The sequence below is a fragment of the Rhipicephalus microplus genome, chromosome 9 (assembly GCF_043290135.1).
Source record: "Rhipicephalus microplus isolate Deutch F79 chromosome 9, USDA_Rmic, whole genome shotgun sequence".
Taxonomy (NCBI): domain Eukaryota; kingdom Metazoa; phylum Arthropoda; class Arachnida; order Ixodida; family Ixodidae; genus Rhipicephalus; species Rhipicephalus microplus.
Window position 1 is genome coordinate 49,431,275 of NC_134708.1, and position 23,278 is coordinate 49,454,552.

The 23,278-nt window shown below is 45.8% G+C and overlaps 1 protein-coding gene across 2 annotated transcripts; it reads right to left on the reverse strand.

Annotated features, from left to right (window-relative positions):
* Window positions 1-629: 629 nt before the first annotated feature.
* Window positions 630-22,280, reverse strand: LOC119163771 (uncharacterized). Of its 2 annotated transcripts, XR_012886118.1 has the most exons (3): window positions 21,832-22,280; window positions 3,445-3,512; window positions 630-897 (listed from the first exon to the last, which is right to left on the reverse strand). XR_012886118.1 is itself a non-coding variant. In XM_075873620.1 (2 exons), exons 1-2 carry the CDS (start codon window positions 22,090-22,092, stop codon window positions 12,731-12,733), a joined length of 393 nt encoding a protein of 130 aa, XP_075729735.1. In that variant the 5' UTR covers window positions 22,093-22,280; the 3' UTR covers window positions 12,581-12,730. The 2 variants fall into 2 exon arrangements, 1 of the variants encoding a protein (XP_075729735.1); XM_075873620.1 differs by lacking the exons at window positions 630-897; window positions 3,445-3,512 and adding an exon at window positions 12,581-12,862.
* Window positions 22,281-23,278: the final 998 nt, after the last annotated feature.

Sequence of the window (23,278 nt, forward strand, 5' to 3'; positions counted from 1 at the left end):
TTCGAATGCATATCAAACCAAAATGCAACCCAACCAGGTTATACACAACTGGAAGACAACAAGTCAAGTGAAGCCCTGCAATACAAGGGGTAGTCTGCAAAGGATGACACCCAGTCTCTCGAGAGTGGCACCAAGAAACCTCATGTAACCTACAGAAGGGGTAACCAGCGGCAAACACTTCTCTGAACATGGTCTCCCATGCACATCATTTTTCTGGAAGAAGTGTATTCAAGAAATGCTGTAACTGCTCAGCAGACTGTGAACAAGCCTGGTGGATATTGAAGGGAATTTATTCAATTTAGTGTTCTTCAATATCCTCCAATGTACGATTGTAGATATAATGTCTCCTGGTCAACTTGGAGCTCTTTGTCTTCGCAATGACAAACGGTACTGCTGGTGCAAAGGAGGACGTTATCTTAAATTTCGCGTGCTTTTATAAGGTGTTTCGTAGTACCAATACAACAGTTCTATGCAATGCCTTCAAAAAAGTGTTAGGCAATTTTACTACTACATCTGTAGTCTGTTGTGATTCCCGCATGGATAGGGCAAGTTACAGAAAGGACACAGGACACAAGGGTTTACAAAAACGTGCCAAAAGATGTCATGCAAAAAAAATAATTCATTTGGCATTTTTTATTGATGATTCATGGAGCACAATACTGTACACAATGAAGTATAGAGGGAAAGAAGTAATAAAAAGTGGAAAGGGCAGCAATGAGCCACGCTGCAGTGACACGGAGTAACAAAACAAAACAAGACAAGTCTAGGCCTGAGCAAAATGATCTTTGTGGTCGTCGTCGCTGCGGCGATTTCATCAGACGTGAGTGGATATGGCAGGCGTGCAGCAGCGTCCACACACACACGGAAGGCTTTTGTCTTCCTTTCGGTCCCGCACTCCTGGAATAAAAGAAGAAACGCCAAGTGGTCAACAAGGTCAACAGGCGACCTCGCGCCTAGTAAAAACGAAAGTGCTGCGGACGAAACTGGGGTTGCTCTCTGCCCCATCGTGCAGACGGAGGCTCCATGGTTATGATAGCACTATGCTGACAAGGCATGAATGATAAACACAAGAAAAACTGCTAGGGACGGGTAGAAAGCATTCAGGCCTTCTTGACGTTTTCCACGAGGTTTGCAGTGGTAGGAATGCCTTCCAACACTTTGGAGCAGCCAATAGAGCAGACAAAACTTGCTTTTGGAGCGGCTACCTCTGTGTTTGGAGCATGCACGAGCTTTTTATGATACACACAGAGGAAGAAAATTTAGCTATAATTTAGTTGAACGTTCCCCCAGATTACATATTCATTTATGCAGAAGCTGCAAGCCCACAAAATAAGCACAAAAGTAAACAAAGGCAGGATCATACACAGAAGCGGTGACGTAAAACAACGAAGGATATTGCACCGAAAATGAAGCTGCGTGAAGTTCTAGCAGTGCGCGCGCACACACACTCACTTAGGTATGCGCACGTGGAGGCCGGTGGGGGGGGGGGGGAATTCAGTCAGTTCAGCCCACTACATCGACATGATGTGGAGGGGTTGCTGCGGTGTACCTTTGCCCTACCCCACCCCAAACACCCATATGCATCCCCCCTCACACACATTCAAAGCTTCTTGCAGTAAAATCTCGTTAATATGTTTATACATGCAGAGAACGTGGCTAACTGCACATAAATGTACCATGCATTAACCACCAAGTATCCATTTGGTAGTCATTACTCATTACATGTGCTATCCCCACTAAAGCAGGATTAAATAGTGCTGCAGCAAATATTGCCTAAGGGGCCACCAGTGGCCACCACAATGCCATTTCTTTCTCTTTGCCAAATTCCAGAAATTACTAGCACTCTCGCACAACTGTCCGATGGCACGCAATGGCAACATTAAGGAGCATTTCGAAAGTAATGCGCAGTTCGGGATACGCAGCCGACGCAGAGACTGCCATAGCCACGAAGCGAACATAAGCAGCTGTCCTCAATAAATGTGTACCATGTTCTGCTACATAGTGAAAACAGACAAGGATTTTCCGAGACACTGTACGGTCGCAGGGAGCCGATCGTCTACTGGCTAGTTGCGCGCAGCGCTTCGCCTACTTGACGTACGCACCATGTGAAGCCGCTTGCGCCCACTCCGCTTCAGACCGCACACAGATGCTGCGAGAAAGCCATTACGTTAAGGCGATGATGTGAGCGTCGTGCAAGTGGTGCTTTAGTGGTCTTGGCAGCAGACTGAAGCTCGTCTGGGTTGTCGAGTCATTAAAGCGTGCAGAATGATTATAAAAGCGCTACGCTTGCCGTCTCGGTGCCCACGGTCCACAACGCTCGACTCTGCTACAGTGAACTACATGTTTCTGCAAAGTGGTGGATGCTGAACAAGGTCATGCACAACGATCAGGAGGGCAGCGGTGAGCGCCTCTCCGTGCTCAGGTATAGTCGCCAGCTATCAAAAGCAAGCAGTAGGCTTAAATCGGTGCTACGCCGCACACGTAGTGTTTTTTTTTTTTGGTGCTGACTGGTGCACTTTTCGGTGGTCTCCACATCGCCTTCGTTCTTTGCCAGTGGTTACCACAAAAGGCACCACTGCTATCGCGCTGAAGTGAGAATAATTGATTGGCTGATTTCGTGCTCTTGCAGCAGCGCAAGTGTACAAGATGATTATCCCGTAATATCCGCTCATATGCGTGCTATCAACATTACTTTCAGTTCCAGAACCACCTTGTGGCACAAATCAGACAAAAAAGACCCCTTTGAAGCAGTATGACGCAGTAACTTTCAAGTGGCACAGGTTGGCGCAATCGGCACAGCTTCCCCACTCTTGGGTTTGTATTCACGACTGCGGCCGTGCAGGCTGCACCGTTTCATTTAAGTTAGCTGCCGGCCCCAGTTTTGTGTAGCATATTTGCACTGTTTCGCCCCTGATGCGATTGAGATTTGTCTTAGGTGTAGCCATTTACTTACGAGTTAGACTGGCCCTACGTTTTTGCACCATTTTCTTTTAAATATTGCTGTGATTTCGTCGCTGTTTGCCGACTAAAAAGCTAATCCTCTTTTTACTTTTTGTTAGGAGGTCCCCCTGACAGTTTTTACTTTGGGACCTCCAATTGTTCATTCGACATGCAAAAAAAATGTATTCATAGATACCATTGTTTTCGGAAATACGATTTCAAAGCCGTTGCATGCAAGCAACATTCAGGCAAGGTTTTCTTGCTTTCAACATCTGTACAAGCAGCATAAATTGAAATAATCTGCACGTGCTACAATAACGGGATATTTCATGCAAGAAAGACAACTGCTCTGCGGAAAAAGAATTCCTTGAGTGAGTGTTTTAACCAGACTACGCTACACCTTAAACAGGGGCACTTCAGTATAACGATCGTATTTCCCAGCAATTTATCATCCAGAATTTAGCGATTTCAGTCACCAATTTGATCGAAATTGCCACAACTCACGCTCAGCGTGCAAAGTTTGGTCACACGGCCCCAGTCACCTCGACGTCCAGAAGCCATTATCTCGCCGCCTGCAAACAAAAAATGAAAGACAATTCAATGCAATCTCCTATATATGCCCGCTCTTTATTTAAAAAAAAAGCACTCCAAAGTTTTACAGAACGACAGGTAGCTCAACAAGAACAACCACCTCAATACACCTAGACTGTTCCACTTCACACATCTGCACGTGAATTTCTTAGATATTTACACAATTCTACGAAGTGGGGGCTGTGTTTGGTAATTCGCAATCACCAGACAGCATCGCCACAAGAGCCGAGTTGCAATATCTACAAGGCACCTTACCTGCCCCATAGAACATCATGTACAATGGCAGTGCCTGCCATCCTAACTAGAATTGTTACATGCAGTGTAGTGAGCATGGGAGACACTGCCATCAAGCACGAATGCCCAATGGAAGATGGGAAAGTGCCCTGTTCGCCCGGGCATGGCTAAACACGAGAAACGCCAAGCTGCCACAAGCAATTGTAGCAAGGACGGGAAGCACCGTCATAGTGCATGAATTTTAGATGTGAAGCAGCTCTGACTAGCCTGTGTAATGCTGTCCCTCCATACAACACCACTGCGCATGCTCACGTCTTGTGCCAGCCCAGGAAGACACTCACAAAACTGTCGCTCCCCTCCCTCGCCACAACAAGGATGACGCAAGCTGCGTCTGCTAGAAATATCCCCGAAGTGAATGATGATGAGTGGGCGAAGCTCCGGAGGTAAACCTGGCAAACCATGAATCCGCCGTACATTTTGCCCACTCGATTTTATTACAACGCTCCCCCTAGCGTACGTCTCCGCACTAAATCGAACAATTGTCTTCCACAAATGACACGCGCCATATGTGACATCATTCCTATTTCATAACATCTCGCATCTTTCATCATCAACTACAAGTACCGCCGTCCAGTTTATAACATCTTGCATATTTTCATCGGATGGATGGATGCTATGAGCGTCCCCTTTATAACGGGGTGGTGACAAGTATGCCACCAGGCTCGACAAAAAAAAAAACTTTTTTTCTTTTTATGTTGGCCTAATGCCTCTACTTCGATAAATTCTATCTTAATGGAAAAAAAGGTAAATTTTCAGCTTAAGTTCTCTGCCATTTACGGCACACTGTCCATATTTTATTTTTCCAATATTTATTTTTGTCCTTTCTCTCTAATTTTCTGCCACCAATACTCTAACCGTCTCTTACTTATTTCAATCGCGGGTGTGTTCAGCTTTCCATTGTTGTCCCTAAAACCCAAGGCTTCCTGTAGGCTCGTGCCCAAACGTACACCTGGGTGGGTATCTCCACATTCAATCAGAACATGCTCCGCCGTTTCCTTATCTTTCCCGCAGCATGTGCATTGTTCTTCTTCTTTACTGAATCTTGCTTTATAACTACGCGTTCTAAGGCAACCCGATCTCGCTTCAAACAGTAAAGCGCTTCCCCTTGAATTATCGTAAAATGCCTCCCTCCTTATTTCATTTTTGCCCTTTCGGTAGTTACTCAAAGCCGGTTTTTTCTCCATAGCTGCCATCCAGTAAATCCTCTCCGCCTCCCTGACTTTTCCCTTAACGCTCTTTGTTGACATACGGCTTACAATACCAGCCGTATACTTACTAGTGAGTCTTCTAGTTCTTTTTCTCCACTGTGTGTCCACGCTCTTCCTATACAAATAACGGAACACCTTCTCTGCCCATCTACTCTCCTTCATATTTCTTAGCCTTTCTTCGAACCTTATTTTGCTCTGCGCTTCCCTCGCCTCAAAACCTGCCCACCCCATATCGCCCTTTACAGCCTCGTTTGTCGTCTTCCCGTGAGCACCCAACGCGAGGCGTCCCACAGTCCTTTGATTTACATCCATTCCCGCTTGCACCTCTGCCCTCATGCACACCACTGAGTTCCCAAAAGTAAGCCCTGGAACCATTACACCCTTCCACAGACCTCGAAGCACCTCATACCTATTGTATCCCCACAACGCTCTGTGCTTCATTATTGCCGCATTCCTCTTTCCTTTTGCTGCCGAGGCTTTTTCCTGTACCTCCATGTATCTATCACTCTCATTTACCCATACTCCAAGGTACTTGTATTCACTTACCCTCGGTATTTCTTGGCCTTGTATGGACACCGTCTGATCACAGGGATCATTGAATACCATCAATCCACACTTCGTTACACTGAATCCTAGTCCAAGAGCTTCACCTTCCCTTCCGCATATATTCGCCAGCTGCTGTATATCATCTCGACTGTCCGCAAATAAGACGATATCGTCCGCATAAAATAAACCTGGAAGCTTCTGCTCAATCATCATGCCGCCCTGTTTGTGTGACAGATTAAAACCAATGTTGCTACCTTCTAGCGCTTTTTCCATACTCACCATGTACAGCATGAATAACAGCGGGGACAAAGGACATCCCTGTCTCAGACCCCTGCTAACCTCAACGTTCTCTTTGCTACGCATTCCTTCCCACTCTATGCAAACTGTATTTTCTCGGTATATCTCCCTCAAAAGCTGTATACAGTCGTCGCCCATGCCCATTCCTTTCAATATATCCCACAAAATTTCCTGATTAACGTTGTCGTATGCCCCAGTGATGTCTAGAAAAGCCACGTACAAGGGCCTATTCTCTATTTTGGATATTTCTATACACTGAGTGAGAACAAACAGGTTATCGTCTAACCGCCTGTCGACTCGAAATCCGTTCTGAAGTTCTCCCAAAATATCGTTATGTTCGGCCCATGTTTCTATTTTCATTTTTACTGCTTGCATCGCCATCCTGTATAGTACCGATGTAATGGTTAGTGGTCTATACGAGCGAATCTTGTCCTTTTCTCCCTTGCCTTTATAGATTAAGTTCATTCTACTTTGTCGCCAACTGTCCGGTATTTGTCCGTCCTTTAAGCTTTTTTCTACTGCTTTTAACAATGCTTCTTTAGTGTTATGTCCTAGTTCGTTAATGAGGCTAACGGGAATCCCATCTAAACCCGCGGCAGTGCGCTTTGGAATTTTTCCTTCGGCCTTTTTCCAGTTGAAATTATCAAGTACTAGCTCTTCCTCTGTTGCTTTCTCCGCCACACTTTTACTCACCGGGGAGATCCCCTGGACGCTCTTTTGAAACGAATCGGCTGTTACCTTTTGGATGTAACCTAGCGCTTCGTACCCTTCCAAATGATTTCCTCCTTCATATAGAATATGTTGTTGCGTTGTGACAGACTTCCTACCTAGCGCCTTTATGTGGCTCCAAAATATCCTAGGCGCGGCCTCCTTTTTTTCGTGTATCTCTGTCATCCAGCGTTCACTTTCACCTTTAATTTTTGCCTCTACCAATTTCTGTACAAGGGATTTTTTCTCTAAATATATTTCCCATATTTTTTTGACTTCGTCCTGCGGCCGCTTCTCCTTTTTTGCCTTTCTATGCTCCCGTGAGGCTTCGCGTCGCTTCTCGATCGCCTCCCGGATTTCCTTGTTCCACCAACTTTTTGGCTTCCTTTTTCCTTTCCAGCAAACAGTTTTCTTCTCTTTCCCTATCTCCTTCGTCATTAGATGTAACAGCTCACTATACTCCCAGTCCTTGCCTGGTATTTCGCCTACTTCTTCCTCGACTCTTGCGGCTATATTTATTATTTGTTTGTCATTTAAATACGAGCTGCCAGACTTTGATTCCATGCTCATATTTTCAGTTTCGTATCCCATTTGTAATGTTATTCGTTTATGATCACTACCCAAGCTGTTAATGCCTTCCTCGTCTATCCTCATTTCTGTCAGTTTGTGGTAAATTCCTTCAGTCATGAGACAATAATCAATACTTGATTGCTTGTTTCCGACTTCCCATGTGATCTGGCCGTCATATTTAGGCCCCGTGTTAACTATCTCCAGACTATGTTGCTCGCAAAGATCTAGTAATAACTTCCCATTGGTGTCTGAATATCCGTCAAGGTCATGTATGTGGGCATTCATGTCCCCTAGAAGGATGATTTCGGCCCCATTACCAAATTCCTTAATATCCGCACTCATGCAATCCACTATCTCCTGATTCTTTTCTCTGCAGTTATTCCCCGTCCACAAGTAGGCTACCCCTAGCCACGTTTCCTTTCCACCTACTGTGCCCCGAACCCAGAGGTGCTCTGAACACGTCTGTTTCACTCTAACCCATTTGGCTCCGCGGTGAATTAGCATTCCTACACCCCCACCTTTCCTTTCCGATATGGTCCTGTTACACCCTTCCCAAACATAATTTTTAATATGTGGTGGCTCTTCCAAGTCTCTAAGGTGTGTTTCTGTAACCGCATACACGCCTATCTGTTCTTTGTTTAACTGCTCCTCAATCTCTAACCATTTTGCCTTCTTTCTGCCACCCTGCATGTTTATGTAACTAATTGCAACACGCGCCTTTTTCCTTTTTCTTTTACCTTTTTTCTGGTTTTTCGCAATTCTACCTGTCAAAGCGTCCTCCTGGTTGCTTTCCCTGTTACGAGCTACCCCGGACTCCGAAGGGCCCGTGAGCCCCCCAAAAAAGCTACTGCGCGTCCTGCCAGTCGCCAGCCCACCTCGTGTCCAAGCCTCTTATCGAAATGAATCCTGTCTCTTTGGAATCCACCCCACCTGTGCACTTCCCTGTTTAAATCCACTACCTCGAAACCCTTCTCTCGACTAATCCGCCATATCTCCTTGTTTGCGTCGACAACCGCTCTTCGCAGGTTGACGTTGCGCACCGGTACTTCCGGTACTGTGCATACTACAATTTGCACCTGGGGGGACACGGTGCGCATGTCATCCACCCCTCTCGCCAAGGCCGTCGCTAGTCCTGACGATTCTTTTTTCAGGACGTCATTTAACCCTCCCGCAATTACAACGAGGTTACGATTGCCAGCCTTAGCTGCGAGTTGTTCACCCGCTTGACTCATTACTGTCCCCAGCGTTTGTCCTGGGAACGTCCCTATCGCAACTCTCTTGTCGCCTTTCACCCTTTCTTTGATTGCCGCTGCGCATCGGACCAAATTTGAGTCACCGGCGATGATGACCTGTTCAGACATTCCTTCTGAAACCTGCACCTGGCTGCTGACTAGGTGACTAGCGTGAGTCACGGCTGCTGGTTTGCTCCCTCCCTCCCTCAAAACTACTTCCCGGTAGCTGGGCCCTGTGGCCAATGTATCTGCCTTTGTCATGCCTGTTTCCTTCATCTCTCCCGCACGGGGGGTCGTCGCCATAATGCTTCCGCCGTCACCTGCGTCTTCGTTCCCTTTCACGACCTTCGATAGGCCCTTCTCGGCTGCCCGGAGCCTTTCTTCCATGGCTGACGTTTTCTCTCGCTCCTTCGCCAATGCATTCTCCAGCGCTGCGATTTTCTCCATGAGCCCACTCTGGACCGCCATCATATTTTTCATTTTCTCCTCGAACTCGCACTGTCTACACTTGGCGTCATCTTCTGCTTTCTCCTCCGCACTAATTTCCACCTTCCGCCCTACCCCGCACTCGGAACACTTTACGGTCTTTTTGACCATGGCTAGCTCAGTTTACCGATGCCCACGTGTTAGAAAACTGTACTAAAATACACTGGTCTAAGCCAAAAAGAACCACAATCATCAGCTACAAATACCGCCATCTAGTGAACACTGCATGAACTAAACGAGAGGTGGCTACATACAGGGGACGCACAGCCCACGCCTTAAGGAGCTTCGCCCCTAAAAAAAAAAAAGACTGCTCGCACTACACAACCGTTCACTCGCCACCCTGCATATGCAGGATCGCGCTGCCCGAATTCAGTCAAGGGCGTCTTTACTTGGCTTTCGCTTGATGACCGCTAGTGTCAACGTCGCCGCCAGTGTAAGCGTTAGCGCCCCCTGCTTCGCATCTACACATGATTCCTTTGAACGAGAGATGGTGCTAGTCTTTTTGTTGTGCAGGAAAGTTGTCTTGCAGACTTAGCAGCTTTTCTTGGAGCAAAATGAGCTTCACACAAACACTTAAGGCGCTGAAAACTGGCCAAAACTTGACACGATAAACGGTGGAACAGCCAAAATGGAATTTGGCACAATTTTTTGAGCAGCAAAACGATACTTCTGGAGCACTAAAATCCAATTTCGATGCAGGTTACGGGTAAAGAAACATTATTTTCCACGCAAGACCAAATATGGGTGGAACAGTGTAAAAAAGAAGGCTTAAATTTAGAAATATATATATATATATATATATATATATATATATATATATATATATATATATTTGTACAAAACATTCAAACCATCTAAAATCGTGGAAAGTAAACATGAGCACTGCTATTTCAACAAAAGTAGCATTCTGAACCACCCCACTGAGCAAGCAATGAAATAGTCTACATCAGCATTTGCCTCACCTGTCAAATTCTTTGACAGACTCTGCAAATTCAAATGTGGCTCTGCCAAGCTGGCGACCCTGAAACTTGGGAGATAACTTAAAACTGAAGAGTAGGGGTGGCAAAAAATACTGCCGCACAATTTTTAGGGGCGAAGCTCCTTAGGGCGTGGGCTGTGCGTCCCCTGTAGCCTGTATGTAGCCACCTCTAGTTTAGTTCTTGCAGTGTTCACTAGATGGCGGTACCGTCCCCTGTATGTAGCCACCTCTAGTTTAGTTCTTGCAGTGTTCACTAGATGGCGGTATCGTCTCCTGTATGTAGCCACCTCTCGTTTAGTTCTTGTAGTGTTTACTAGATGGTGGTACTTGTAGCTGATGATGAAAAGATGCAAGATGTTATAAACTAGAAAGCGGTACTTGTAGTTGATGAAAGACGCGAGATCTTATAAAATAGGAATGATGTCACATATGGCGCGTGTCATTGGTTGAAGGCAATCGTTCGATTTAGTGCGGCGACGTACGCTAGGGGGAGCGATGTAATAAAATCGAGTGGGCAAAATGTACAGAGGATTCATGGTTTACCAGGTTTACCTCCGGAGCTTCGCCCACTCATCATCATTCACTTCGTGGATATGGCGGAATTTTTTTGGGGGGAGGGGCAGCAGAAATGTCACTCGCTGCTCCAAATGACTGCCAGTAACTCTTTGAGACGTTGGCGATCATACCAGTACTCACAATTACACAACGCATACACGCATGAAAGCTTTATTTCCTAATATGCCATAACCGTGTTTGCCGACTAAGAGGTCTGTATTTCACGCGAAGGGATGGCTACGGCAACGCATTTTCGTATTGAAATTCCGTCGTTCCACCAAGAGGTATCTGCTTTGGTCAGCGCACCAATGGGCATACAGCATTATAACTTTATCTGGTGATCGTGTCTAGCAAGTGTCCTCACCTAGTGAGTATATAACTTACACCATAGTTTAAGGCTTGTGCTGCTTGGTTTGGTTAATGATGCAAAGTGCAGACGACCAATGTGGCCTCGATTTCTCGCTGAAATTAGCAGACCCGAGATAATTTTGAGACTACTTGGGCATTTTGCCACAGCTTGGTGCAGCTCATGCACCCCGTCGCGATACGCTGGTAAAAGTGAAAAGACTGAGTTATGGTGAATGAATCATACATTAACTATGCAATTTGAATACAATTAAATAGTGTTTTCAGATTGTACTTGAAAGTAAAAAAGAAAATGAGCACATGTTGCTTGGTGACAGGTCTGGGCACTGCGGGAATGAGTCGTCTGAAATGCTGCGCGTAGCTCTGCTACGCAGGCCTGCTTTCCTAAGCCAGAGCAACAGCCAATGTACATCCATTCTAGATCACGTGATCCCAACATTCATAAAAGCAACAAAAGCCTCCTTAAAGGTGCTGAAGCCTGTCAGTTGTGCTTGTGCAGTCAAGGGCGCCACGGCTGCCTGGACAGCACCTCTGGCAAACCATAAATATGCGCACGAAATGAGCATGGGCGAATACGTCACCAGTGACGCACCGTAACGAAATATTTCGCCTGTCCCGTCAATTTCGCTGTAGCCAGGTTCGGCTGTGCCATAAGGATATCTTGTCACATGTTTCAAAGGGCCAGTAAACTGGCTCCAACTTAAATTTTGTACATTTGCCACACAAGCTCACCATTCGTGCATTTTATGAATGTTACAGCACCTGCACACTGTGTAGCTCAATTCTGAAGAACCCCCACGTACGTTTCTTTCCAGCGCCTGTCCAGACCACGTCATATGCCAAGCAACATGAAACTACTTCTGGGACAATTTTATATAGCACTGACATCGTCGATTCGTAGCGCACTTCGAAACAGTGTCTTGGCCCTGCATTTACTGCACTTCATACCGCCACTAGGGCAACCCTAGCCCTCTCACCCTCTCAACAGTGACGCATGGAGAAAGCCTTGCTTTATAACCAGCTGCGCAGCGATGACTTCATCACCGTCGTTTTACGTCGCCGAAGTGGGCGTAGTAACAACAATGGGCTACATGTCCACTTTTTGTGCTTCAAAAAGAGGGAGGGGGGTAGGCTGAGCAGGAAACTGAAACATGTCGAAGTGGGTTTTTCTATACCTGTAAATTCCTTACTACAGCACTCATTTGTAAAATATTGTAGCAACATGTTCACATCGTGCAAGTGTGCAGTTATCACATCATCATGTATTAAGGACTGCAGTCTGTTTACTGGCCCTTTTAAGAATAAGCAGATTTGATCAGCTGTCGCATGCTACATTTTGAGATCAGTTCTGGCACCATCTTCGATCCCATGATCACAGTTCCTAAATCTGGCGTCCCGATGTGGTGCGAGATTTTCACCGCTTGCACAACATGTCGTGATGCTTATCCGCTTTGTTCTGTAATTTCATTGGCTATACGCAAGTGGTCACCTTGTGCACTTTTGTTACTCAAGTTCGTCACAACCAACTGTACTGGGGCTTCAAGCCACCAGAATTGATACTGCAGCCTGATGTCGTGCTACTGATGATGACAGTACATGCGTCACACGAAAGTTACACTTAGCGTCAAAATGAGATACTCTATTACAATTTGGCAAGCTCCAAACTTGCTCAGAGTTGTATCCATGTTCAGGAGATCGACATGGTGCAGCAAAGTCAGCTTTGAAAATTTTTGTCAGTACTGCTTTTACTTGTGGCACATAAAAAAGGGGGGGGGAGGAGAGAGTAAAAAGAAAGCGCTCGTTTTATGCCACAACTCTAATTATACTTGCTGAAACTAAAAAATTTCTCATGGCAGGTGATTAGCGAGAGAACACAGCCCTATCGTAACATTCTCCTACAATTACAGAAGTGTCGAAGAACCCCTTTTGTCTCTACAATACAAGCTGAAAGGGATCCTTTACATGGGCTCGTTCCTGTCGAGCCAGGAGTAGCAAGACGGGACGGGTGACCAGACGGCTGGCACCGTGGTCGAGATAGCCATGGCGGAAGCGGCGGGGCCCGCTTCCACGTGCGCCGTGCTCGGCTCGGACTGTAAGAACGGCGCCAGCTTAGAACCGAACAGTCGGCAGGCGCGCAGTGTTGCCACAAGCACCAAACGACACCCCATGTGCAGTATGTCTTTTTTGCACATACAGGAGACATTTCCACAAATTTTTATTTTATCTGGGGCCACTTTGCTTCTAAGTCAACAATTATTCCTTTGGCACCAGTTTTTTTTTCCAGAAAGCAGTCTCCAAAAAAAACAAAAAAACACTTGAACAAAGAGTATACACACGTAACTGCATGTTTATTGTTCCACAACTGACTGCAGCGGTCAGATCAATTTCTTTTTATAACAGTGAAACTGTTCAGCAATTCTTTGTTTTTTTTTATTCCATACCAAGAAAATATTGCCACGTTCCATTTCTCAAGTTTTGTTATCGCCCCAAAACACTACACAATTCCCAGCGCAAAACGCGGGCGCAGTTTTAGAGAAGCTTCCGGACTTTAGTAGATCATTTCGATAAGATCACACCCACTCTTCGAAGTGTACAGATTATTCTGGAACCTAGGCCACCGCCAGCGATAACGCTAGAACATTCGATGGCAAGAGTATAAATGCCGACGCACTTCGCCGCTTGTCAGTAGTTGATCGACGGCCGACGCTCCGTTCGCCGCTATCAGTCCAAGACTGCTACTGTAATCAGACTTTCCGTTTACCGGGCACAGGTTCGCCCAAATAAACAGTTAAATTCCAACACAAAGTCTCCTGTCTTCGGCCACGTCACGACCCCGTGACATCTGGTGGAGGTGCTCTTTCTTCTATGTACCGGACGCCTCCTTCAAGCCGCGACCCCGGCCCAAGCGTCAAAGAAGACACGGACGCTAAGCCTGAACAGCAAACAAGCCGCAGGCAGAGGGGACTACAACCAGAGTACGGGCCCCTTCCTGAAGCAGCCAGGCAGACTCGGATCCCGACATCAACTACTGCAACCATGACCGCCCCCGTGCAGCCTGCACCACTCCTGCTCCGGCAACACAAAGAGCCGCCAACTTTCCGCGGTTCGCCACTGGAATACCCGGAAAGCTGGATCGAAAGGTTCGACCGCGTCGTCGCCTTCAATGACTGGACAGACGATGACAAGCTCCGGCATGTGTATTTCGCCTTAGAAGATGCTGCTCGGACCTGCTTCGAGAATCAAGAGCGAAGCCTTACAACGTGGGACGTCTTTCGCGCCAGGTTCGTCACCACTTTCGCAAGTGTGGTGCGCAAGGAGAAGGCCGCAGCTCTTTTTGAAACCCGCATGCATATGCCAAACGAAAATGTAGCGCTATTCACTGAAGATATGATTAAACTTCGTATTACAATGATATGGTCACGGGGTCGTGACGATATCATTGCAACACGGCACTTTCGTTTTCAATCCACGTGCACTGGCCCTGCACTTGGCTTCAGAACTGCACAGATGTTATTCACGATTGTGTCTACTGTACTTTCGTTCGTGGCGATTGCACTATGCAGCATTACTTTAGCTCGGATAGCATTGGTTAAGGACTTTCGTCGTTCCAATACAAAATCGCATCGATAGCAACAGTGTGTACATCCACAGAAGTTGTGACAAATGAAAAGTCAGGATTGACTCTGAGTGTTGGCATTGTGCATACTTCAAGTGTACCCTGCTGTCAGTTATTGCAGAGCATTTTAAATACCCAAGTTCATATCACTCGCAGCAACATGAAAAAGAGTTTGGAACATATGAATTCTTGCCCACTGGACACCACGAGACTCTGTTGGGGATATTTACGGACTCATAACAGGTACGATGCAGTGACCTTAGATTGGTACGGTCTCGAATTCACCTAGACTTGAAGAAGGAATGGCAGAAACTGATACGCAAGAAGCCAATCAATGCGCTAGCCCTGAGAGGGAAAGTACAGGAATTCAGAGTGTCGCTGCAGAACAGGTACTCGGCTCTTAGTGAGGAAACCAACCTTAGCGTAGATACAATGAATGATAATCTGACGAGTATCATTACGGAGTGTGCAGTGGAAGTTGGAGGCAGGGTAGTTAGACAGAACACTGGCAAACTTCCCAGGAAACGAAGAACCTAATTAAGAAGCGTCAAAGCATGAAAGTGTCAAGTACAACAGACAAAATAGAACTGGCAGAGCTTTCGAAGTTGATTAATAGACGTAAAGTATGCGATGTAAGAAGGTATAACATGGAGAGAATCGAACACGCTCTGAAAAACGGAGGAAGCGTCAAAGCAGTGAAGAGGAAACTTGGGATAGGCAAAAGTCGGATGTATGCACTAAGGGCCAAAGAAGGCAAAATAACTACCAATATGGATAGAATAGTTAAAATAGCGGAGGAGTTTTACAGAGATCTGTACAGTAGCCGAGACAACCACGACCTTAGTACTATAAGAACTAGCAGTAACCCAGATGACACCCCACCAGTAATGATAGAAGAAGTCAGAAAAGCTTTGGGGAGCATGCAAAGAGGCAAAGCTGCTGGTGAGGATCAGGTAACATCAGATCTGCTGAAAGATGGAGGACAGATTGTGTTAGAAAAACTAGCCACCCTGTTTACGAGGTGTCTCCTGACGGAAAGAGTACCAGAGTTTTGGAAGAACGCTAACATCATCTTAATACATAAGAAAGGAGATGACAAGGACTTGAAGAATTACAGGCCGATCAGCTTGCTCTCTGTAGTATACAAGCTATTTACAAAGGTAATTGTTAACAGAGTAAAGAAAACATTAGGATTCAATCAACCAAAGGAACAAGCAGGATTTCGAACAGGCTACTCAACAATGGACCACATCCATACTATCAATCAGGTAATAGAAAAATGCTCAGAGTATAACCAACCACTATACATAGCCTTCATAGATTACGAGGAGGCATTTGATTCAGTAGAATTATCAGTCGTCATGCAGACACTGCGGAATCAGGGCGTAGATGAAGTATATATAAACATTCTGGAAGAAATCTACAGGGGATCAACTGCTACCATAGTGCTTCATAAAGAAAGCAACAGAATACCAATCAAAAAGGGTGTAAGGCAGGGGGACACAATCTCCCCAATGCTATTTACCGCGTGCTTACAGGAGGTTTTCAGAAGCCTAGAATGGGAACAGTTAGGGATAAGAGTTAATGGAGAATACCTTAGTAACCTGCGCTTCGCCTATGACATTGCATTGCTGAGTAACTCAGGAGACGAATTGCAACTCATGTTTAAGGAATTAGACAAGGAGAGCAGAAAGGTGTGTCTTAAAATTAATCTTCAGAAAACGAAAGTAATGTACAACAACCTCGGAAAGGAGCAGCGCTTCGAGATAGGTAATAGTGCACTTGAAGTTGTAAAAGACTATGTCTACTTAGGGCAGGTAATAACCGCAGAGCCGAACCACGAGATTGAAGTAACTAGAAGAATAAGAATGGGGTGGAGCACATTCGGCAAGCACTCTGAAATTATGACAGGTAGATTGCCACTATCCCTCAAGAGGAAGGTGTATAACAGCTGTATCTTGCCGGTACTTAGCTACGGAGCAGAAACCTGGAGACTTACAAAGAGCGTTCAGCTTAAATTGGGGACGACGCAGCGAGCAATGGAAAGGAAAATGGTAGGTGTAACCTTAAGAGACAAGAAGAGAGCAGAGTGGATTAGGGGACAAACGGGGGTTAAGGATATCATAGTTGAAATAAAGAAGAGGAAATGGACATGGGCCGGGCATGTAGCGCGTATACAGGATAACCGCTGGTCATTAAGGGTAACTAACTGGATTCCCAGAGAAGGGAAGCGGCTTAGGGGGAGACAGAAGGTTAGGTGGACAGATGAGATTAAGAAGTTTGCGGGTATCAATTGGCAGCAGCAAGCACAGGACCGGGTTAACTGGCGGAACATGGGAGAGGCCTTTGTCCTGCAGTGGACGTAGGCAGGCTGATGATGATGATGATGATGAACAGGCTGTGATACATATCAGTTAGGTTCTTATCACAGATTATACTGTAGCAGCTGCTTTACAACCATACGTCACGGGAACGTATGAAAGCACTGCACAACCCCATCTTCCTGACTAGCCCTGGTCAGACCCCTGGTGGCACAACGGGAATTCGGTGCACCAGAGAAAAGCGTCCGATACTGGAGGAGCCAAAAGCAGCACATCACATCTTGCAGCAACCAAAGAAAAACTTCGTTTTGTGGATGGACTGCAGTGCACCCCAAACTAGAAACACTACTCGCCAAGTTTGCACGAAGCTGCGTGCAAGGTCGCTACTGGTGACAGTGAAGTGGATCTGCCTGAAAGCTATCGAAATAGCGCGCAATTCTGGGCTCAAGAGGGCACGATTTAAGGGCTCACCTTCGTGGGTGCGCCGGTTTATGAAGCGGAAGGGCTTTGCGCTGAGGCGGTGGACCTCCGTATGGTAAAAACTACCTGAAGATTTTGATAACAAGCTGGCCAAGTATCGGCGCTCGATCATCGGGCTTCTTCGGCACCATTGCTACATGATGGAACACATGGGCAACGGTGACCAAACTCAGATTTGGTCCAATATGCTTTCAAACCGGACTGTGACTGGCAGGGAAGGGAAAGCGTGGCACCGGCGCGTGAGTGATTCTCCCCCCCCCCCCCCTCAAGGCGCAGAACCGCACTCCCGCAAGGGCTGCAGAAGATAGTGCATTTTTCCTTTTCTTCAACCACACATTCATTCAACCCAGCGACAGCTGTTTTCTGACAGCTTTCTTTTTCTTTTCCTCTCTTTCTTCGTGCGCGGCGTTGGAAGGAGAAGGGTCTTTACAAGGCAGAGACGGAAGAGGGAGAAGCGTGACACAGGCGCGTGGCAGATAGGCATTTGAGAGAGTTAGAAAACATTCCATGGCAGCCTTTTCTTTCCTTTTCCTTTCCTTCGCGTGCAGCGTTGAGGTGTCGGAGGTGCGGCCTCAGGATTGGGCGGGGTGCTGAGAGCATTTTCCGAGCGCGGTATGTTTGAATTAACCGTCGCACCTACTTGCGCGTTCGAATTACCGGGCGTTTTCACCCATTAGAATACACATAGCTTTGACGGGACCTCATCGTGAGTTCGAATTAAGCGTGTTCGAATTAATGAGATTCGACTGTAGTAGTGAAAAACAGATGTCGCCGGACTCACATTCGGACAAGTCTGAGTGACAGCACTTTGTGCCCTTCTGGCATTTAATTATATAAGATTATTGTCGAAATAAAAAGAATTGCCAACACAGTTCAGCTTTGTCGTGTATTTATCAATGTAAGGGTGTGCCGCTGTACTTTGCAATTAAAAAAAAAAATTTTTTTTACGAAACTCAAGGTTGGGGGGGAAGGGTCGACTTATATTCTGGTTCGACCTATATTCCTGTTTTTACGGTAACTGCATTAAAAACTGCTCAAATGCATTCGTGGTACACTTTAACTGAGCAAAACTATCACCTCAGCGCACTTGACCAGCTGCCACCACCACTATTCAGAAAAAAAAAAGAAAAAGATAACTCGTGACAATGATGATTGTTTTCCTATTGGTATGGGTGAAACAAAAATGCATGTGTTAGCAGTACCGGGAACATTTTTACAAACAAACCAAGAAAATCTGCGTACTAGACCTTGCAGTAGGCAGGTTTTAGTATTTTAATGATATTTAATGATAACATGGAAACGCCATACTTTTTGGAGCAGATTTAGGAGCAGACAAAGTACTGCGATGAAGCAACTTTAAGGGGTGACGCGGGTCTCACAATGACCAAAAATAGCTGAAAAATGAAAAAAAAAATTTTTTCTTGCAGAACTTATTATCAGCACGTTTGTACCTTAGAGCACCAGCACCTACTCTAAAATTACTAACCCTGCATTCAGTGGGGAAATACAATAGAATGAACCTTCTAAGCACCCCGTCAGCAGTAAAATGCCCCCAAAAACGAAACCTATTCGAACTTCGCACCCGCACCATGAACACTGCAGAAAGCCGAGCGCCGCCATCTTGAGCTAGATTTGAAGCTATTTCTTTTGTACATCGTTTGCAGCATATTAAAATGGCGCGGCCCGAACAGAATGGCCGCCGGCACGGATTTTCTAAAGGTCACTCCCGGGTTGCTGATCGGCTCTCACTCGGCGCGCATTCTGAGTGCACCATGTGAAGGTTCCCATAGACTGACCTGGACAGCGCGTTTTTCAGAGCACCGTTCCACGTTTTCCATTGACTAGCCTGACCAGCGTGTTTGTGTGTGTGTGTGTTCACCATCGTGGCTATCCAATCATGTACGTCTGCTCTTGCGCTCGTGCATGTTCTTCGAAGCACAGTGTTTGTGCTTCGCGCTGGTAGTTTATCCACGCGATCGAAATGTCCAGAGACTCTCGTCTGAAACTGTCTTCACAACGAGCTTCTGGAAGCGCTAAAAAACGGGCTTCAGAACAAGAAGGCGCCGGCTAGAAGAGCACTGTCGGGACGAAAGTTTGGTGGATTCAGTGCCCATTTGGCACCTTTATGTTTACGATCCGCTCTGTGCGCAGAATGATCCCGCGAGCTGCGGAAAAAAAGAGGGCATGTTACGCTCCACTTAATAAGGTGATTGAGCCAAGCGTGAAGGTGCGTCCGCTTGGTTTTGCCACGATTTTGCAAATGCGCTTGTCAGAAACGCGAAATCTACGCAGTTCTCTGCGCACCCTGTACTGTCTTAGGACGCTACATCTGGGCGTGGCTGAGCGTAAGCGATGCTCAGCTCATAGCGACCTATTACACAGGGCAGCATGCTGCCTAACATCCAGGTGCTTAATCAATAATTAATGTACAGGTAGTTAATTAATGCAAATCGAGTTAATAATTTACGAGGAAGCAGTGACTTTTAATCTCATACCCTATGGTCCTCTCAGGACCCTCCCCCCTTCAACCACTTGCTATGGTGGGGCTCAGATCTTCCTCACCGCAATGGATATTTTTTTAATGATGATTCCTTGGATGAAATAAGACATTTTCTGTTTTGTTTAGCAGGGAAACAGATTAGAACATCTAATTAGGATTTATTGTTGGATTCCTTTTAGTAATTTCTGCAGTGAGTGGCAAAATTTCAAGAGCGATTTTCTCAGCTTCACATTTTTTGCCAATGTGACTAGCCTTACTGAACTCTTCGTTATATTTTTGTAAGCCAAGTTCAATAAATGTTATACTGTTGAATCCTTAAGGAATGAAACTGTGGAGCTATGCTATTTTTTCGTGGCTAAGTTGATCATACAAGGTTTTATAAAAAATAATGTGAGCGAATCACACTTCAGAATTACAGAGAATCAGTACAATTGAAAAATTTTCATATGGTGATGGATATCAACATCAATATAAATAGCATAGCCCCAAATGCGAATCTTTTGCTGCAGCTGCACCTTAAATTGAACCAAAAATAGGGAAAGTGCCTTAATCACCCGTAAGAAATGACCTAATAAGACTTCACTTATTTTCTGATAATCTGAGAACTAAATGAGGTACAATAAAACTAATTACACTTCTTGAAAACAGGAGAAACACATATGCACACATAATTTCATTAAAATATCTCTAATAATAAAATTTCACTTTTAAGACCAGTGTCTCCCTCCTTTGTTTTTGAAGCAGGAAAAATGCTGCTTTGGAGCTGCTATTGAAGTTTTTGCAGCAGACTGCAATATATACTGTACAACTCCTTGACTATTTTATTGACATCAATGCAAGTTGCGAGAAATGAAGAATTGAATGAAGAATCAGAAAAAACGACCGGCGATTGAATCCACGATGCTACGAGCAACACATTTATAATAATAAAAATATTATTTGTGGTTTTACTTCCCAAAACCATGATACCATTGAGACAGGCTGTCGTGGAGGGCTCCAGAAATTTCGACAGCTTGGTGTTCTTTAAAGGAACACTAAAGGCAACTATTGAGTCAACGTTGATTGTTGAAATGGCGACCCAGAAACCTCGTATTGCTACTTTTGTACAAAGGCAGTGCTTATATTTGAAATAAAATTACGTTTTAGTGGTCCGCATCGGGCTAGAGCACTTCAAGTTATTCATTTAAGTGGAACGTCTCACGTCACTGTTGCCATGAGCAACGTTCCCCGGTTTTACTGCGTGCCCGTTGACACTAGTAGCAGCAGAACAAAAGAAGCGGGAGCCACAGCAGCAACAACGGCCATTCAACAATTTCCTGCCATTCGTTCAGAGATGGCAGACGTCATTGGTTCAACTGGGCCCCATTACATGGCCCGACCTGTCCAGTTTAACCAGGCGAAAATTCAAGTTTTGAACCACTCATGCCATTCCCCATAGTAACGTACGGCGGTTCTTTTTTCTATGAATTCAAATAGAAACAAACAAGCAGCGTTTTATTAAGTCTGTTTATGCATGGAAGGTTCTTTAGTGCAGCTAGATCGATTACTAGCGATTAATTATGGGCGGTTTGTCCGACGTCAACGGGATCATTTTGAGAATGTCCCACTGTTGCGCATGTATTCTTGTGCATTTACCTCAATTTATTAGTAGATAAAGCACTGCTGTTGTTAATATTGTCGTTAGACTTTAGTGTTCCTTTAATACGCACTGACATCGCACACTACACGAGTCTTCACCATTTTGACTGCAGCTAAATGCGACTGCCATGGCTAGGATCGAACTCCCGACTACGTGTTGCTTAAAATACTATCCTGGTCAATTACGCATTTCATCGACATAGCCTGCAAGTAAAACTAATGAAGTGTAAATGAGCTAAATGCTTCATGCTGTTCTTGACGTCACAAGACACAAATGTCACAAACCCAAAGGAAGCATGTATTCAAATTTAAAACTCGCTTCATGAAATACTAAACAATACACAGTTGCATCGTCTGACATGCGGCACCCAAGTACCCAAACAACATTTTTTTGAAAATTTTACTCAGATCAAAGGGCACTGAGATTGCCGGGGTGCCCTATAGCACACGTCAGCCGTAAAGCACAATCGAGCAGCGGCAAGAATGCGACATGGTGTGCTATACCTTGATTGTCTGGGTGGGACGGAAGCCCGACAGCACGCTGCTGTCTCCAGCGGCCGCGGACACCAGCTGCTCTCCCTTCTGGGAAGGCGCAGCGTCCGCCCAGAACATGGGTGGGCTGTCGCCACTGCCGCGCTGAGTCGAACGGGGAGCCGTAGCCATGGTGGCAGCCACTTGCCCTTTGTAAACATGCACGCTGTGCGGAGCTAAAAAGCCTTCGTCTTCGGCCGATGATGTGTCCGGGCTAGAAATGCCAGCCTCCATGGGAACCTACGGAGGAACGGGAAGAAAAGTTGGGTTACAAAGAAGAAAGTGTGAAGAATGTCCAAAAGAAGCAAGGGCTATGGAGAAGGCGTGGTGGAGGGCTACAGATGAGTTCGGCCACGTCTGCTTTCTCAACGAGCACAGACATTGTTCCAAGTGAAATTGCAGAAAAGAAAAGTGGGAGAGGGTCTAAGAATATTTTTACGATATATACCATTTCCGCTCGCGCAATCCCCAAACTCTTTTCTTAACTGGAAAGCTGATGATAAGTTCAGTGGTGTGAAAATTACAAGGGGGAAACTTTTCCGCGAAAACGTACAGAGCGAAAAAGAAATTGAAGCGACCGCTAATCAGGATTCCCACACCAGCAACTAACAACAAGCTTTGAGAAGTACTACCGTATTTTTGCGTGTATAACCCGTCCCTGCATATAATCCGCACACCCCCCCCCCCCCTTTCAGCTCACCGAGAAAGAAAAAAAATCCTCGCGTATTGCTTGCACATTTGATATACAGGATAGGCTGTACAAAAGCAACTGCTAAAGCAACATAGCACATATGTAGACAGAAAAAGCTTTATTTAGCAAACAGAATACGCTGTCTGCAAGGCCAGTCACAATTCACTGACTGTCGCTGCGTCCGCTAGAGCTATCACTTGAGTCAAAGTCCTCACTATTATGCACAAGGTCATCTTCGGTTCCATCCATGTTGTTCGTGATGCAGCATTTCTTGAAACTTTTTCGCACCATCTCACCTGGAATGGCCTTCCATGCCTCGACATTCCACTTGCAGAATAGGGCAATATCAGGCCTTCGGACTCGTCCTGTCGGCGTCAAGTCGTAGCAGCCTTCGGCCATTCACTCGGCGTAGTAGTGCTTGACATGCACTTTGAAGGGCTTGTTAAGCGACACATCTAGAGGCTGCAACATTGACGTCATTCCACCAGGTATAACAACTAAGTCGGTGCCGTTGCGTGAAAGGCGGTCCTGCACTTCCTCAGTTGTGTGGCCGCGGAACGAGCCAAGAACAAGCATGGACCTCTGTGCAAGCATCGCACCGGGCCTCTTCTCCCCTACCGTCTTGATCCAGTCTACGAACAAGTAACTGTTCATCCACGCGTTCTCGTGTGCGCGCACCACCACACCGGCAGGCAAATGAATCTTTGGTAGAATTTTCCTTTTCAAGCT